The sequence below is a fragment of the Bos grunniens genome, chromosome 5 (assembly GCF_055505025.1).
Source record: "Bos grunniens cultivar Pamir isolate PY7600 chromosome 5, Bosgru_T2T1.0, whole genome shotgun sequence".
Classification (NCBI taxonomy): Eukaryota; Metazoa; Chordata; class Mammalia; order Artiodactyla; family Bovidae; genus Bos; species Bos grunniens.
The window spans coordinates 89308081-89326767 of record NC_141169.1 but is presented as its reverse complement, the minus strand read 5'-3'; the positions used below and the strand labels follow the sequence as shown (position 1 = coordinate 89326767).

The window sequence follows — 18687 nt, the reverse complement described above, 5'->3', positions numbered from 1 at the left end:
CCTCCATCCATAGTTCTTCAGGCACTTTATCTATCAGATCTAATCCCTTGAACCTTTTTGTCACTTCCACTGTATAACTGCAAGGGATTTGATTTAGGTCATACCTGAATGGTCTAGTGGTTTTCCCTACTTTCTTCAATTTAAGTTTGAATTTGGAAGTAAGGAGTATACCTCAACAATCAGTAAGACAGCAAAGAAAAAGATCTTAGAGTCATCCTAAGCAGTCAATTGTTTTAATAAGCATCACGAAAACTTGACAGTTTTATTAGTTACAAAAATGGGAAACAAAAGAAGTATAACAGAACCCAAGAACTGGAAAGGTTAATAGTGACAGATGAGAGGATAGCTAGTTCCTAAAAAATTAGAGGAAACTACAGTAAGGCTACACTTTGCTCATAAATTAATATTTTGTCTCCAAGCCCCAAGTAATGAAATTTCTAAGTACATTTTTGTTTCAGAATTTTGCAGAATAAATTGGTAATGTCTAAATTATAACTAAAAAATCCTTTAAAAGCTCTTAAAATGAACAACGGGGAGGGAGGAGGGTTCAGGATGGGGAACACGTGTATACCTGTGGCGGATTCATGTTGATATATGGCAAAACCAATACAATATTGTAAAGTTAAAAAAAAAAATGGATAACCAAAAAAAAAAAAAGTACAAAACTTACCTGAAAAGGTTAGGCCATGTTTTTCCATATATGTTTTATTTAGCTTGGAAAATGTATGGCATTTAATAATATCTAATCTATATCTTAGAAGAAGGCAATGGCAACCCACTCCAGTACTCTTGCCTGGAAAATCCCATGGACGGAGGAGCCTGGTAGGCTGCAGTCCATGGGGTTGCACAGAGTTGGACTGAAGCGACTTAGCAGCAGTAGGAGCAATCTATATCTTAATATAATGTTAGTAATATTAAATTAATTAATATCTACATAAATACACAAGACATTAGTCCTGGAAGGAGCATAGCCTGGAAGGACTGAATTATTGATCACTTTATAAATATCTGCTGAGTCTATGTGAAGCTCTGTATTAGGACTGATGGGGGCTACAAAGAAGGAATAATGTATTCTCCCTGCTTTCCTTGAGCTTATAGTCAATTGTCTAGTTAAACCAAGACATGAGAATATGGGCTAAGTAACGAACAGAGGGGCATGCTATGGGAGCATGCTGGGGCCATAACTCAGGGGTCGATGGATCACAATCATCCTTTGCTAAGAACAGGTTCTTTGGGGATTCTCTCATGGCTCAGATAGTAAAGAATCTGCCTGCAATGCAGGAAACACAGGTTTGATCTCTGGGTCATTAAGATCTCGTGGAGAAAGGAATGGTTACCCACTCCAGTATTCTTGCCTGGAAGACTTCCATGGACAAAGGAATCTGGCAGGCTACAGTCCATGGGGTTGCATGACTGAGCAATTAACATGAATGAACAGACAAAAGTGTAATAGCAGTTCATAAGGAAAAATCACTGACATTAGAAATGAAAAAAAAAGGAAACATTTTGGAAAAGAAGGTCACTTAGCTAGTTTTAGAAAATATGCTGAAATTCAACATAGGTAAAGAGCTCAATGATAACAGGCCCATGATCAGAAAACCATAAAATATGTTGTGGGAAATAATGAATAGATCTGGCTGGGGCAGAGGTTTAAGATACAGTGTGCACATATACTAGGTTGCTTCAGTCATGTCTGACTCTTTGCAAACCTACGGACTGTGGCTCACCAGGTGTGACTAAGTGACAAAGGATGCTTAAAGAAAAGCTATGGTCTCCAAAGCTGAGAATCCCTCTTTCTCGGGGAGAGTCGAAAGTGGCCTAAACACGGTGCAGATACAGACTAGCTGGTGAGAGGGCCAGCATGGAACTGAGAGGCCCTCCATGACAGCTTTTATGTCTTCAGTGGATTGGGAGGGAAGTTATCTTCAGAAAGAGGAGGCGGGAGGAGAGAGAAGGAGATGAGAGGAGACTGGTGACAGACGAAGATCTACTGTAGGAGATGGAGAATCACTGAGGGAAGGCCAGGGAAAGGATTGCCAAGGACCACAGGGGTCAGCCGAGGGTGGAGGTAATGAGGCTGTGGCTGTGCCAACTTGTACCATTGAGTCACTTCCTCCACAGAGCACAGCAGCCTGGGTATGGGAGCATAGAAGACACAAAGTTGGATAGTTCCAGGAGGATGTGAAAGTGCTGGGAGAAAAGGCTGGGCTCAGATTACTGTAAGCTTCAAGGAGCTTAAAAGCCAACGCCAGTGAAGGAGGTCTGGGAGAGCTGGAGGATAGGGTTGTGCTGCCGGGGACTGCTGGTATAACAAAGGTTAAAAGACCCCACAGGGGCTGCGCGTCCAAGTGGTGGCCAATGTGAACACAGGTGAGGCTGTGGAAAAGGACTGATGGTTGATTAAGGCATTTGGGGGCTGGGATACTAAATGCAGGGAGCTTTCCAGGTGGCTCAGTGGTAAAGCTCCTGCCTGCCAGTGCAGGAGACGTAGGTTTGACCCCTGGGTCAGGAAGATCTTCTGGAGAAGGAAACGCCAACCCGCTCTAGTATTCTTGCCTGGAAAATTCCATGGACAGAGGAGCCTGATGGGCTACTGTCCATGCGAGCGCAGAATCGGACACCACTGAGCAACTACAACAACAATTTGAGCAAACTGTGGGAGATAGTGAGGGAAAGGGAAGCCTGGCAGGCTACAGCCCACAGGGTGGCAAAGAGTTGGACATGACTGAGCACACACACATAATCTATTACTAGATGGGTTGTGAATCTGGAAGTTTAAATCACATCCAAGTGTGGCACTTATTAAGGCAGAAAGCTGGACTCGGAAACAAGCACCCAAATCTTCAGTGAAGGTGGGGGAGTGATTAAGTCCTCTACTCACAGACATGAGAAAGGTAGAACACACTATACCTTCACAGGAGTGTGAAAGAGGAAAGACGTGGTTGGAAAACCGCAGGGAAGAATCAGAAGAATACAGTGTCATCTCCTGCTTTGGTCCCCAGCAGAAGTATAAGGTAGAACAGCATCCACTCGAGGAGAAGGAGGAAGGTCAAAGGGAATTTGTCTGGCTGTGATTGGCTGTTCCATCCTCTCTTGCCTTTTACAAAATCATCTCACTTCTCTACCAGCAGAGTTAAAATTCTGGTTTCCCCAACTACCTGTTTGACCTTGGAAAATCAGCTAATATATAAATTACTGCAAAGTTTCCTAAAAGGATAGGTACAAAGATGGTCATCACAGCGTGGTCTGTGATGGAGTGGGGATGGAGGCCAACCCAGCAGCCATCATTAGGAGACAAATGAATGGCAGGAATGTGTACAGCAGAATGCAGTGGTAGAGCTAGAAGGAGCAAACAATTTCAGGAAACTGAAAGGATAAATGCTCTTGACAATACTACATATTTTACAAAGATGTAAGTATATTTAAGTGCATATATGGAGCACATTATGCTGGCACCATAGTGTTAGGAGGGATGAAGGGATACAGGCATGAGGAGCAGGATAAAGGGAAAGAATGAATTAAAATGTAAAGGCAGGAACTCCCCTGGTGGTCCAGTGGTTAAGAATCCACCTTCCAAGGCAGGGGACATGGATTTGATCCCAAGTAGGGGAAGTAAGATCCCACATGCCCCAGGGCAACTAAGCCTGTGTGCTGCAAGAGAAGCCCGCTCTTCGTAACTAGAGAAAGTCCAGGCACCACAACAAAGAGCTCGCATACAGCCAAAATTTTAAAAAAAGAAAAAAAATGTAAAGACAGAAACAAACACGACACAAAAAGTCACCAAGTCACCTACTCTATGATTCCATTTATATGAAATATTGAGAATAGGTAAATCTGCAGAGACAGAAAGCAGATTGGAGGTTGGTGGGGACACAAGAGAGGGGGATGTAGGGAATGACTGATTGATAGGTATGGGGTTTCCTCTTGAGGTGATAAAATATTTTATAACCAGATAGAGGGGATGGTTGCAGAACACTGTAAATCTAAATGCAACTGAATTGTTAACTTGAAAATGGTTAATTTAATGCTATGTGAATTTCACCTCAGTTGAAATAATTGTTTTCTTTTTGAAGTATAATTGATTTACAATGTTGTGCTAGTTTCAATGGCACCCCACTCCAGTACTCTTGCCTGGAGAATCCCATGGACGGAGGAGCCTGGTGGGCTGCAGTCCATGGGGTCGCTAAGAGTCGGGCACAACTGAGCAACTTCACTTTCACTTTTCACTTTCATGCATTGGAGAAGGAAATGGCAGCCCACTCCAGTGTTCTTGCCTGGAGAATCCCAGGGACAGAGGTGCCTAGTGGGCTGCCGTCTATGGGGTCGCATAGAGTCGGACACGACTGAAGTGACTTAGCAGCAGCAGCAGCAAAATCATTCAGTTATATATATTCATATGCATATTCTTTCTGATATTCCTTTCAACATTCTTATGGTTTTATTTACAGGATATTGAATATGAAATAATTGTTTAAAAATTTAAAGGTGGGACCTTACATACACCATTTCCATTTCCTCCTACTGAAAAGAAGCAAAAATGCTGAATAAAATAGTTTGTAAGAAAATCTCATTAAATCAAGGAGTGAGGCAATGTCTAGTTAAAGTGTTGAGAGAAGTACAAAAAGAAATGTAAGCTCTGGAGGATCTAAGTTTCTTTCTCCTCAAAAGGGCCAAGAATAGCTAAGACATTTTAGAAGAAAAAAGATAAGGTGTAAGAACTTGTCCTAAAAAATGTCAATATTTATTAGAAACCTGTAATAATCACAGCAGTGGAATATTGAACAGACAAATAAATCAAAGAAAAATAAACAAGGAAATGTATGTGACAGTTCAGATCAGTTCAGTCGCTCAGTCATGTCTGACTCTTTGCGACCCCATGAATCGCAGCACGCCAGGCCTCCCTGTCCATCACCAACTCCTGGAGTTCACCCAGACTCACAAAAAGGTACTAAAAGTCAGTGGGGACAGAGATTGATACATGGTATCATTGATATATGATACATTGATACAGGACAACCCAACATCACATAAAAAAGAAGTCTGACCTTACTGACTTACTACTGAGTACAGTAAAATTACTACCAGGAAGTTTACTACTGCTAAACTTATGGCTAAAATTATTTATTACTGATTTCCCTGCTAAATCTCAACCTGACTTCTTACCAACACAAAACTCAATTCTAAATCAATTAAAGTAATACAAGGAAAAGGCAGAGCATCAAAGATTTTTAAGAACCAATATAGAACATCTTTATAACTTTTGGTAGAGAAAGTTTTCTTAAAAGAGGCAAAAAGCAAAGCATTAGTCATAAAGGAAAAGCTCTATAAACTAGACTACATTAAAATTAAGAATTCCTAATACCATAGCATGGAAAGCCAAGCTGCAAAGTGGGAAAAGAATTTTGCAACATATACAACTGCCAAAGAAGTATTAATAGTACTCAGAATTTTTTTAAAAAAGAGGAACAAATAACCTGGCAATTCACAAAAGGAGCTCCAAACACAAATGGCCAATATATACATTGGCAAAGATGCTCAACCTCATTAGAAATCAGAAAAATGCATATAAAAACCACAGCAAGATACATTAGCACTACCTCCCAATACAAAACATGTGTTTTTGCAAAATATTGGAAGCACTGGGGAAGATGGAGACCAGCAGGAATTCTCAGTCACTGTTAATGGAAGCGTAAACTGGCACAATCACTTTGGAGAAAAGTTGGCTATTATGAAGGAAAGTTGAGGATGTACAGATCCCATGACTCAGCAATTCTTCACAATGGCTTCAAAATAAAAATTAACCAAAAGCCCATCAAAAGTAGAATGGATCAGTAAATTCTGGGATATTCATACAATGAAACACTACACAATGATGAGAATAAATGAACTACAGCTTCATACAGTAAAAAGGATGAATTATATCTACATCATGCTGAGCAGCAGAAGAAAAACACACACATACACATGCATGTATTCACACTTGAAAGAAAGCTGAAGTACATCTTTAGGGAGCCATGCACTATGCTTGTGCTGTGATTAGTCGCTCAGTCTTGTCTGGCTCTTTTTGACCACCTGGACTGTAGCCCGCCAGGCTTCTCTGTCCATGGGGATTCTCCAGGCACGAATACTTGAGTGGGTTGCCATGCCTTCCTCCAGGGGATCTTCCCAATTCAGGGACAGAACCCAGGTCTCCAGCATTGCAGGCGGATTCTTTACTGTCCGAGCCACCAGGGAAGCCCAAGAATACTGGAGGCATACATAGCAAAAATGTTCAAGGAAATGATGACCATAAAAGTCAAAGTGGTAATTATATTTTGAGGAATAAAGACAGTGAAGTTAAAGGCGTGTTGGAGGGTCTTTGGAGGAAGTTGGTGATATTTGCACAAATGTTTACTTTTTCATTTAACAGTACATATATGTTATATTTACTTCTATATTTTGCAACAAAAAAGATTCAAAAAGACAAATGAGTTAATTACCAATTTGCTATTTCCACCATGAATAAACAATGAATTCAAGGCTGAAATTATGGTGCCCATTCACGGGACTCTAGGCCATTGATATGCAGGGTTTTTTTTGTTTGTTTGTTTGTTTTTTGTTTCTTGGAGGTGGGGAGTTGGTGCATGGAGGGTCAATTCTGCAGGAAAAAAATCATGATAGCCTCCTTTTTTCCCATTCAAAACAAAAATAAATTGAATAAGGCACATGGAAAAATATGTATATTTTAGGTTCCCACAATATTGCATAGAAAACACCAATTAAAAAACTGATTTTTTAGTTACTAATATAAGTTGTTTTCTGGGCATATTTGTGAATTGGCAGCATAGAGGATCCTTTCTAGTCTCTCATTACTTACTTTTTCATAGTTTATTTCAAATCCTATTGGTAAATTATAATTGTCTAGGGAACTACTAGAGCTGTTTTCAAAAATGATGCCCAGGTTTTACATATATAAAGACTTCTAGGTGATTCTAACATACAGCCAAGGTTAGGAATCACTACAGCTCTTTGAAATTCACAGGTGATATATTTTATCCTCAAAGTAATCATACTTGAGGTAGGTATGGCATCCTCACCTCAACAGGGCAAACCATGGCTTAGACAAACATTTTGCCCAAAAGTCACATCAAATTAATGACAAAGTGAAAGCCAGCATTAGCTTATTCCATCAAATAACACATTTACTCCAATTGTTAAGTGCCTATTGTGGGACAGGTACGGCATCAGGCAATGAGGAGAGAGAGAAGCTTAACTGTACTTGGCTTAACTGTACACCTCCCTGAGCATCTCTCGCTCTACCTGAGCTGGGCAATATAGAGCTATATAGCACAGGGAACTGTATTCAATATTCTGTAACAAACTATAATGGAAAAGAATGTGAAAAAGAGTGTGTATATATGTGTGTGTTTGTGTAAAACTGAATCATTTTGCTGTACAGCAAAAATCAATACAACTTTATAAATCTACCATGGCTGTGCGTGCATGCTAAATTGCTTCAGTCGTGTCCCGCTCTGTGTGACCCTGTGGACTGTAGCCTACTAGGTTTCTCTGTCCATGGGATTCTCCAGGCAAGAATACTGTAGTCGGTTGCCATGCCCTCTTCTAGGGGATCTTCCCAACCCAGGGATTGAACCCACATCTCTTTAAGTCTCCTGAATTGGCAGGCGAATTCTTTACCACTAGATCCACCTGGGAAGCCTAAATTAACTATATCTCGATAAAATTTTTTTAAAAGTCTGAGTTTGAAATGAGTCAAAGGCCATATTGGGAAGCTGGGTGGACAGACACAGCCCTGGTCTAAGCCTGGTTGAAGATAATTGCTATGTAATCTACTTCCTTAAACCTGGACCTATAGTATCAGCATTCTTTATAAATTAATTTATAGAGATTAACATAGAGTAGATGAAGTAAGAGTATGAGAGGAAATACACTGCATACTAGGTGTATCCTGTATACCACAGATTCAGAAGAAAGATTCATCTTCCAGTTATTTAAACATGCTGCTGCTGCTGCTGCTGCTAAGTCGCTTCAGTCGTGTCCAGCTCTGTGCGACCCCACAGACGGCAGCCCACCAGGCTCCGCCGTCCCTGGGATTCTCCAGGCAAGAACACTGGAGTGGGTTGCCATTTCCTTCTCCAATGCATGAAAGTGAAAAGTGAAAGTGAAGTCGCTCAGTCGTGTCCGACTCTTCCCGACCCCATGGACTGCAGCCTACCAGGCTCCTCCATCCATGGGATTTTACAGGCAAGAGTACTGGAGTGGGGTGCCATTGCCTTCTCCGTATTTAAACATACTCCTGGAGCAAAGCTGTGGTTGGGAGGTTAGGCAGCATTGAGAATCATAAACTCAGCAGAATATTTTCTGAAAATGTTATGAGGATGAGTGACCACTCTAGAGAGACTTTAAAGACACGACATGGGACACTTGGCAGAACTTCACCATAAAATGGTAACACCAATGTTTCTATTCATATAAAAATCCAGGAAATAAAATAACCTTTATTGCAATATCCTCCGTCTCCATGGGACGCAGACGTCGTGTTGATTGCTCATAGTTGTCCAGGTGATATCTTCCAGGCTGCTTCCTGTTTATAGTTTTTGGCTGCTGCATTCCAAACGGAAAAGAACACAAGTTGAAGTGCTATGAAAAAAACTGAGGTTTTACTGAACATTAACTCACAAGGTTGCCGCTGCATTTAGAGTCTAAGAAAAAGAAGTAAAGTGAATGTCATATTTTAATTATTTCTATGGCATCCCTCCACTCCCCCCCAAAGCAAACAATAATCAAAAAGTGTTATGCACTCATTTTAAACCTAATTCACAAACTTTTTAAGAAAAATGAAAATATGAAGATGTGATACTCGTAAATGATGGAAGTTAAAATGCTGAGCACCAAACTAGGCTCTGGCTAGTCTTTCTCTACTTTTCTGGATGAATAGACCCAGGCGATTAAAAAAAGTGTGTGCCATGGCAAAAGACAACCAGGCTAACTTAGGTTAAACTAGAGTCTACTTGTTAGGCCATCAGGCTTATAAACGTTCCAACAGTACATTTTTGGTCACCCTCTGAATTATGAGGATTTTGAGTCTGATACACTCACATAAATCAGATGAGTCTACATGTCACCCGAAGATCCATGGTGGGATGAGAAAAAGCATAACGATCTAGGATTTCTTTGCTCAAACATGTATATTATTTCATGTGTGCTCAGTCACTCAGTCATGTTCGACTCTTTGTGACACCATGGACTGTTACCCACCAGGCTTCTCTGTCCATGAGATTTTCCAGGCAAGAATACTGGAGTGGGTTGCCATTTCCTCCCCCAGGGGACCTTCCTGATCCAGGGATTGCACCCACGTCACTTGCATCTCTTGCACTGGTTGTGCTATGCTTAGTTGCTCAGTCATGACCGACTCTTTGGGACCTCATGGACTGTAGCCCATCAGGCTCCTCTGTCCATGGGGATTCTCCAGGCAAGAATACTGGAGTGGGTTGCCATGCCCTCCTCCAGGGTATCTTTCCAACCCAGGGACTGAAACCAGGTCTCCTGCATTGCTGATTCTTTACCGTATGAGCCACCAGGGAAGCCCGAAAGACACAGATGGAGGAGCTGGGGGATGAACCCAGGGCCTTGTACATGTGAAGTATGCACTCTACCTCTGAGCTACACCCCCTTGCTCTGGCAGGCAGATTCTTTACCACTGCGCCACCTGGGAAGCCCGTATTATTTCATAAGGAGATCTGTAAGCACTACAGCATGATCTAGTCTTTCTCAAGTATTATAGCATTATTGTTCTGAGCCAAAGTACTAAAGCATCCATAATACAGAGGATGTCAGCTAAGGCTAGACAATCTTCCTATACTTAAACTTGAATTAGGTCATGACTAGAAGCTTCTGTTATTCTCTCATTTTGAATTTAATTTCACACAGATAGAGACAAATGGTTGAAGAAAGGTAGGAAATTCAGCTCTGTTAACCTCTAAGTCATAAATTATATAAGCTCAAAATTTGTCCCAGAAATCTTGTAAGCAACTATTTTAACATAAATAACTATCTGTAGTACTTACGGAGACTACCAAAGATAAATACACTTCAAAACTATCAAACAACCTAAGAGAAAACAAAAACAAAAGATTCTAATTGAAAAACTAATTTTTTGGCTTTGGAACATTAGGTTTAGCTTTTTTGATAAATCTGTCGAGTTCTATTATGAGAATCATGCATGACCTCAAATAATCAGCAATTTAATCCCAACAAGATAATGCTGTCCAGTTTACACCCATTAGTGTATCAACCGCATTACCCTGGTAGCTCAGATGGTAAAGAATCTGACTGCAATGCAGGAGACCTGGGTTCAATCTCTGGGTTGAGAAGATCCCCTGGAAAAGCGGATGGCTACTCACTCCAGTATTCTTGCCTGGAGAATACTGTGGACAGAGGAGCCTGGAGGGCTACAGTCCACAGGGTTGCAAAGAGTTGGACATGACTGTGTGATTAACACTTTCACTTTAGGGCTTTGCTGGTGGCTCAGACCGTAATCAAACTAATTAAGTAACAAATACTAGGCTACATGCCAATCAATACGCAGATTAAAAAGCCACGGAGAAGAACTAGCAACGGTTCTGTCACACAGAAACTGCTGAATGCATTTTAAACTTGAAAAAGAAAGAAAAAAAGAGAATGTTCACGACATTTTTAGTTTTGTTTTTCTTCTCAGAGTCCTCGTAGATAACCTCACAGGGGATGGGGCAGAGAGTCACTAACTATCCTTTCAGCTGAGTATTTTCCCCACACAAGACCTGTCTACATCTGTACATGTATTTGCTGTCTTCTAGAGTTTTAACTTCTATAGTAGTATCGCCCCCAGAGGCCCAAAGGGATGACTTCATGTTCTTCACAAACCTAAGGAGAGGGGTGGGAGGAGGAGACGTGTTGACAGAGATTTGAGTCCGAATCTCACAGATGTAATTTGAAGAGGCTCTGGCACTAGAAAGTCACTAATTCTCCAAGGAGCTTCGGCAGCCAAAACCACTTAGCTCTAAGCTTTTACAGAATACATAGCTTCTTAAGCACTCTCAAGAAGGAGTTTCCATTCGTGTTCTTTTCAAACACATAGCTTTTTTTCCTCTCCATTTCTAAAAGTTTGTCATTTGCGGTTTGGCGCATCGGCAGTTGATGAATGGCCCCAAAAGACATCAGAAGTCCAGTCTGGTTTCAATAACCCCAAAGATATTGGAGGCATCTAAAGGGGATTCTTTTTTCCATTCAACCTTCACTCAGTTCAACTTTTCATGCATCCCTCCTCTCATGCAAAAGACTCTTCAGAATCCCCTCACTCTGCACACGTGACCTCCTCTGTCCCTTCTCCTGAGGTCATCTCCCTCCACTCATCCCCATGTCTCTGAAAGATGATCTAATAATTTCTTTGGGAACCTATCACCCAAAAGGTGACAAGGTTGGTTCTCATCAACTGCCTGAGTTTCCTCTTGCCTCAAAGTGTAGATGCTCTATGACGTGTTCCCATCTTGGTATCCATGTCCACACAAGAGCACACGAGCATGTCAGACTTTGTCATTCCAGTATCTACAAGCATGAGTGGTAGTTCCTTCTCAGACAAAAAAAAAAAAAAAAAAATCACACCTGCTTAACAAAATAACAGAGAGTAAAAAAATAACTTCAGGAAAGCAGAAGAAATCAACAAGTCCAAGACAGCCCGGTGCTTGTCTTAAGTATTTTTAGCAGTTTTAAACACACTGTGAAGAAAATTTAATGCAGAATAACTTCCTATGAAGGCTCTCCAAGCCTCAACTCCTTCCTGTCAGGAGACTGCATGTCCATTTTTGTTTCGTTACCCAAATGGTAGATATATTCACATATTCTCTAATAGTAAATAAATAATTATTAACTTGCAACTAATTTTAGACAAACTCCTTTCTACATTATTCTTATGAAATAAAATAGACATATTAATTTTATTTTTTTTATTTTTTAAAAATTTTATTTTATTTTATTTATTTTTAAAATTTTATTTTTGAACTTTACGATATTGTATTAGTTTTGCCAAATATCGAAATGAATCTGCCACAGGTATGCCTGTGTTCCCCATCCTGAACCCTCCTCCCTCCTCCCTCCCCATACCCTCCCTCTGGGTTGTCCCAGTGCACCAGCCCCAAGCATCCAGTATCGTGCTTCGAACCTGGACTGGAGACTCATTTCATACATGATATTATACATGTTTCAATGCCATTCTCCCAAATCTCCCCACCCTCTCCCTCTCCCACAGAGTCCATAAGACTGATCTATACATCAGTGTCTCTTTTGCTGTCTCGTACACAGGGTTATTGTTACCATCTTTCTAAATTCCATATATATGCGTTAGTATACTGTATTGGTGTTTTTCTTTCTGGCTTACTTCACTCTGTATAATAGGTTCCAGTTTCATCCATTTCGTTAGAACTGATTCAAATGAATTGTTCAGACATAGCTTTCAAGAAAGTGGTATAATCTAGTCCCATTATTTTAAGTATTATCTGATGATCAATGGCTCTTAAATTTACATCTCCAAGGGTGACTTCTCTTCTTGGATGCCAATAAATATCTCAAAATTATCATGTGCAAAATATACCTCTTGATTCCATCTTAACAGCAACCTACTCATTTCTCAGCTTCCCTATTTCAGTTATTGACTCTGCCATCTACTCAGTAGTCAAGCCAATAACCTAGGATTCATCCTTGAGTCTTCTTTCTCCTTCCTCATCTCCATTCAATCCATCAGCAAGCCTCCATCAGCTCCACCCAAAAAAATGTATGCTGAATTTGATAACTTCTCACAAGGTCCACTGCAACCAAAACAAATTCTAACCATCCCCATTTCTTGCTATGCCATTATAATGACCTCTTTACTGGCCCATCTGTTCTACTCTTGTCCCCAGTGACAACTCTCCCCTCAGTAGTCATAGTAATCCTTTAAACATATACACAAAATTATATGCGTCCCTACTTTAAACCCTCCAGTGGTTTCCTATTGCTTGTCAATAGAATCCAAACTCTCTCTCTGGTTTAAAGGACCTGCAATCCTTGTTCTTTACCCACCTGCCAATGCAGGAGATGTAAGAGATGCAGGCTCGGTCCTTGGATTGGGAAGATTATCTGGAGGAGGAAATGGCAACCCCCTCCGGTATTCTCGCCTGGAGAATCCCATGGACAGAGGAGCCTGGCAGGTTACAATCCATAGGGTTGCAGGGAGTTGGACACAACCAAAGCAACTTTTAGCACTTAATCCTTGCTTCTAGTTCATTTTATCTCTCTCTTCCTTACCGGGCATCAGCCATAGTGCCCCTCTGTTCTTTGAACACACCAAATTAATTCCCACTTCAGTGTCACAGCAGCTGCTAGTTCTCCCCGAGAAATCATCTGGCCCCTTTCTAGGCCTCTGCAGAAGAGGTACCGACAGGTTTCAGCTCCAATGACAGCTCTTCAGAGGGACCTTCTGGAGAATGACTACCCTGCTCTGAGGACACCAGTCGCTCTCTAACACTTTCTTTAATTTTCTTCCGACAGGGAAATGATCTCATCTTTTTACTTTTTATCATCTGACTCCTGCCTCAAGAAAGCAAACTCTGTGACAAGAAAGATCCTGCCTGCCTTGCTCAGAGCTACATCGACAGGTCTTGACACAATGCACAGGGCAGTTTCTAAGTCTGGAAACACAAGCTAATATATAATACTTATAACATTTCATGTAAAATATGAAAAATAATATCAACTGTTTCCAGGCTTTACAGAGATATGAGTAAATATTTCTGAAATGGATGAACTAATTGGTTCAGGAGTCACAAGACTTGGGTTTTAATTCTGACTATTGTTGTTGAGTCACTAAGTCATGTCCAACTCTTTTGCAACTCCATGGACTGCAGCACATCAGGCTCCTCTGCGCATGGAATTTTCTAGGCAAGAATATCAGAGTGGGTTGCCATTTCCTTCTCCGGGGGATCAGCCTGACCTAGGGATCGAACCCACATCTCCTGCATTGCAGGTGGATTCTTTACCACTGAGCCACCAGGGAAGACCCAATTCTGGCTCTGTCACTCACCAATCTTATGACTCTAAAACAACATGCAAATAAAACTATTCACCTAGAAAATAATACAGGTAATGTAATGTAATATATTAAATGAATCAAAAGACATAAGGCATCAAAAAGCAAGTTTTAAACTAAAAAGTATAATACAGTTAAAGGTATTATAAGAATATGATACATGAGTTTTATTTTGTATTATTTTTATATAAAGCTTGGGGTAGACAACCTCTCTGTTTCCTTTTGAATTAAACATGAGCTGTCCTTCTTGGGATAACCTTTTGATAATTTATAAAGATAAGCCTTATATGTTTCTTTATTGATTCTAAACCTATAAGTTTGTTGCAGAAGCAGGTAGTAATTTTTCTTCACGTGTGTGCTCACTCAGTCATGTCTGACTCTTTGCCACCCCCCGGACTGTAGCCCACCAGGCTCTTCTGTCCATGGGATTACCCAGGCAAGAATACCGGAGTGGGTTGCCATGCCCTCCTCCAGGGAATCTTCCCAATTCTGGGATTGCACCCACGTCTCAAGTCTCCTGCATTGGCAGGTGGGTTCTTTACCACAGTGCCACCTGGGAAGCCCCTTTTCTTCAAATAGGTTACAAGTAAAGCTGACAATTTCTTCTAATTGCACACATTTTAAATTATCCATCCTCAGGACGGTCCCTTATTCACAGCTCCCGTAACAAGCAAAACACTTACGACTCCAGTGTGCTTCTTACAGGATTCAAATGGAAGAGACCCTTCACCAGTTCGCCAGCTGTCCTCACCAATCTCATCACTCAGGAGAAATTCATTCAGCTTCTGAACACTGCAAAAGGCAAACAAGCACAGGATAAGGGTTAAAAATAAAACCACCACCCAAGAAGTTCTACCTAAGTAAACAAACTTTTCCCCCAACCATTTCCATGGTAAGCAAGTCAGCTCTAAGAATCATTTTTCAAGACCAACTGGGAATTCAGCAAGGGAATGCCAGGGACTGATGGCCTCGTGGGACTTGAGCCTTTCAGTGCTTAAAATGGAAGAATCTTAGAAAAATGAGAAACTAAATTCAACCAAATCACTCTTGCACTGTTTTTTGTTTTTTTTTTTTGCAACTGTATTTCTTGTTAAAGACAACAGAATTGCAGAGGAACTTGAAACAAGGTGGTTAAAACTAATACTACTACTAACTAAGGAAGTATCATTTTTCTAATTTTAAAAGTGAGGAGGAAAAAAGGTACAGAGAAGTAAGTAAAAGCATGTAGCATATAACACAGAGATCAAGGGTCCTCACCCACTATACAACCTTGCATAAGCATTATTTATATGTTGCCCATATTCCAACAATCTGCATAGAGAGGGCCCTCTCCTCAAAATGTCGGCCAAGATCAGTGGTATCAACATCATCTGGGAGCTTCCTCAAAACAGAGAATCTCAGGCCCCCACCCCCCAAGACCTCCTGAAGCAAAATTTGTATTTTAATTGGATCCAGAGATGCTTCATAAGCATGATACAGTTTAAGAAGCCCTGCTCTAGAAGAGGAGTTCACAAACATCCTTTCCTGTGTTCTCCAAAGCCTGGACACAAGACCCCTTGCCCCACTGACCCCACCCACTCTAAAACCTGCAACACAGCATCAGAGTAAAAAGAAAGAATCAAAGAAAACAATAACATAACTTGAAAACACCCCTCCATCAATAACATGATATACTAAAGAAAAGTCGGTGAACTTGAAAGACGAGAAATGCTCCTTTTAACACACTAGGATGCTAATAGTAGACAAACTGGCTTGGTACAGGCAGCATCACCTATAGAGGAAAAACTGCCATTGGTAGGAAACTAGAAAATATATACTTGAAACGAAAGATTTCTTTTTTATTTTTTATTGAGCTGGTAGTCAAGTGCCCCCAGGTAGGTCTCAGTAGTTTGTTTTTGTGACAGACTAATAAAATGAAGAAAAGTATCTGTATGTATAACTGAATTATTTTGCTGTACAGCAGTTATTAACAAAGGGAGATGCCCTGGTGGCTCAGATGATAAAGAATCTGCCTGCAATGCAGGAGACACAAGAGACAATACAAAATTTAAAAAGACAGATAATAAAAAAGAGAAGAAAAGTAAATTTGATTCAGTTTGTTGCCCATGAACTTTAAGCCCTATAGCCTTGTATTCCACAGAAACTGCTTACTTTCTTCTGAAACATGAAGGTAAATAAAACCCACTGGGGCAGTCTATCTATTAACTTCTAAATTTCATTTACATAAAACAAATCATTAAAAAAAAAATTTTTTTTTTAACTGAAGTAGGGGCTTCCCTGGTAACTCAGCTGGTAAAGAATCTGCTTGCAATGCAGGAGACCTTAGTTCAATTCCTGGTTTGGGAAGATCCCCTGGAGAAGGGATAGGCTACCCACTCCAGTATTCTTGGGCTTCCCTGGTGGCTCAGACAGTAAAGAATCCGTCTGCAATGTGGGAGACCTGGATTTGATCCCTGGGTCAGGAAGATCCCCTGAAGAAGGAAACGGCAACCCACTCCCGTATTCTTGCCTGGGAAATCCCAGGACAGAGGAGCCTGGCAGGCTACAGTCCATGGGATTGCAAAGAGTTGGACACAACTTAGCAACTAAACAACAGCAAGAACAATAGTTGATTTACAATATTGTGTCAGTGTCAGGTGTACAGCACAGGAATTGAGATATATATATCTGAATATATATATATATACACGTATACTTCTTTTTAGATTCTTTTCCCTTGTAGTTTATTACAAAATATTATGTATAGTTCCCTGTGCTATACAGTAGGTCCTTATTAGTTATCTATTTTATATATATCAGTAGTAGTATGTATATGATAATTTCATATGAGAAATAATTTTTAATTGAAGTTTAATTGATACAATATTATATAAGTTATAGGTGTACAGTAAAGCGGCTCACAGTTTTTAAAGGTTATACTCCATTTATAGTTACAAAACACTGGCTATACTACCTGTGTTATACAATATATCTTTTGTAGCTTATTTTAGGCATAAGAGTTTGGACCTCTTAATGCCCTATGCCTTTGTAGTCCCTCCCTCCTTCCCTTTCCCCAATGGTAATTACAATACTATAGAGAGCCACTAGTTCTCTATATATCTGCGAACCTCTTTTTTTTTTTTATATTCATGAGTTTGTTGTATTGGGTTGTCCAAAACATTTGTTCAGGCTTTTCCAGAACATCTTGAGGAAAAACCTGAACTAATGTTTTGGCCAACCCAATATTTTTTAGATTTCACTAAAAAGAAATGTTTAAGGAAAGCTTTGACTGAATAATATTCCATTGTATGTATATGCTGTATTTAGTTTATTCATCTGTTGATGGACATTTGGGTTGTTTCACTTTTTGGCTATTGTGATTAATGCTGCTATGAAGATGAGTGTACAGACATCTATTCAAGTCCCTGCTTTCAATTCTTTTGGGTATACACCCAAAAGTGGAATTGCTAGATCATATGGTAATTCTATGTTTAATTTTTTGAGCATCTGCCATACTTTTTTTCCATGGTTCTGGAATTCCTGACTCAAATATATTTGAATTATGACAACATGGATAATAAACCTTGAAAATATTATGCTAAATAAGATAAGCCAGGCACACACACAAAAAAACAAAAATTACTTAATTCCACTTCTATGAGGTAGCTAGAATATACGGATTCACAGAGACAGAAAGTCAGTGGTGGTCACCAGGGCCTGGGAAGAGAGGCACAAGGGGAGTTACTGTTTAGTGATTATAGAGTTTCAATCTGAGAAAATGAAAAAGTTCTGGAGATGGACTGTGGTAATGTTTACATGACATACTGAAAGCCACTGAACTGTACACTTAAAGTGGTTTAAATGATAAACTGTATGTTGTATATATATTACTGATATTTTAAAAATAATTTCATAACCAAAAAAAAAAAAACAAAAAAAGAGAGTTTTGGGTTCTGCACTCTCTTTAAGTCTTTGACAGCAAAGCCTGATCACACAGACTTGAAAGACGGCGTAGAAATGCCTTATGAAATGACGTTCCTTTCTTTACTTTTGTAGACTTTGTCATTCTGTTCTAATGTCTTGAAGAGATTGGATTTTAAGGAGTACAGCTTTATCAATCAAAGGAATACCTTTTAAACAACTTCACACTATGTCTGTGTATACAAAGTACACGGCCGGGTTCATGTGTCTTTGTAACTCTAAGTCCAGTAGCCCCTGGCACACATTACTCCATGAATGCTTGTTGAATCAGTCAAAGAAGGTACAAACCAATGATTCAGACATTCAAGTAAGCTCAGTTGACTCAATTTTCCATTTCTAGCACACATGCAAATCTTACTGAAGTTTTTATGAAATTAACGAGCCCCATTCTGGCTGAAGGTCTTCGCAGGTGGTTCAGTGGTAGAGTCTGCCTCCAATGCAGGAGACATGGGTTGGATCTCTGGATTGGGAAGATCCCCTGGAGAAGGAAATGACAATCCACTCCAGTATTCTCACCTGGGAAATCCCATGGACAGAAGAACCTGGCAGGCTACGGTCCACGGGGTCGTGAAAGAGTGTGACTGGAGCATGGGTAGAACTTTCTTTCCTTTTCATAAGATCCCACTTTG

At 40.2% G+C, this 18687-nt stretch overlaps 1 protein-coding gene across 6 annotated transcripts in view; it reads right to left on the bottom strand.

The window, feature by feature from the left end:
* ABCC9 (ATP binding cassette subfamily C member 9) overlaps positions 1-18687 on the bottom strand; it is a 156531-nt gene that overhangs the window by 90006 nt on the left and 47838 nt on the right. For all 6 annotated transcript variants that reach the window (XM_086401802.1, XM_086401801.1, XM_086401804.1 and 3 more), the window contains 2 exons: positions 14782-14890; positions 8497-8604 (listed from right to left, as the gene is read on the bottom strand). In XM_086401802.1, coding sequence (XP_086257928.1) covers positions 8497-8604; positions 14782-14890 — 217 coding nt within the window. The remainder of the gene's footprint in view (positions 1-8496; positions 8605-14781; positions 14891-18687) is intronic.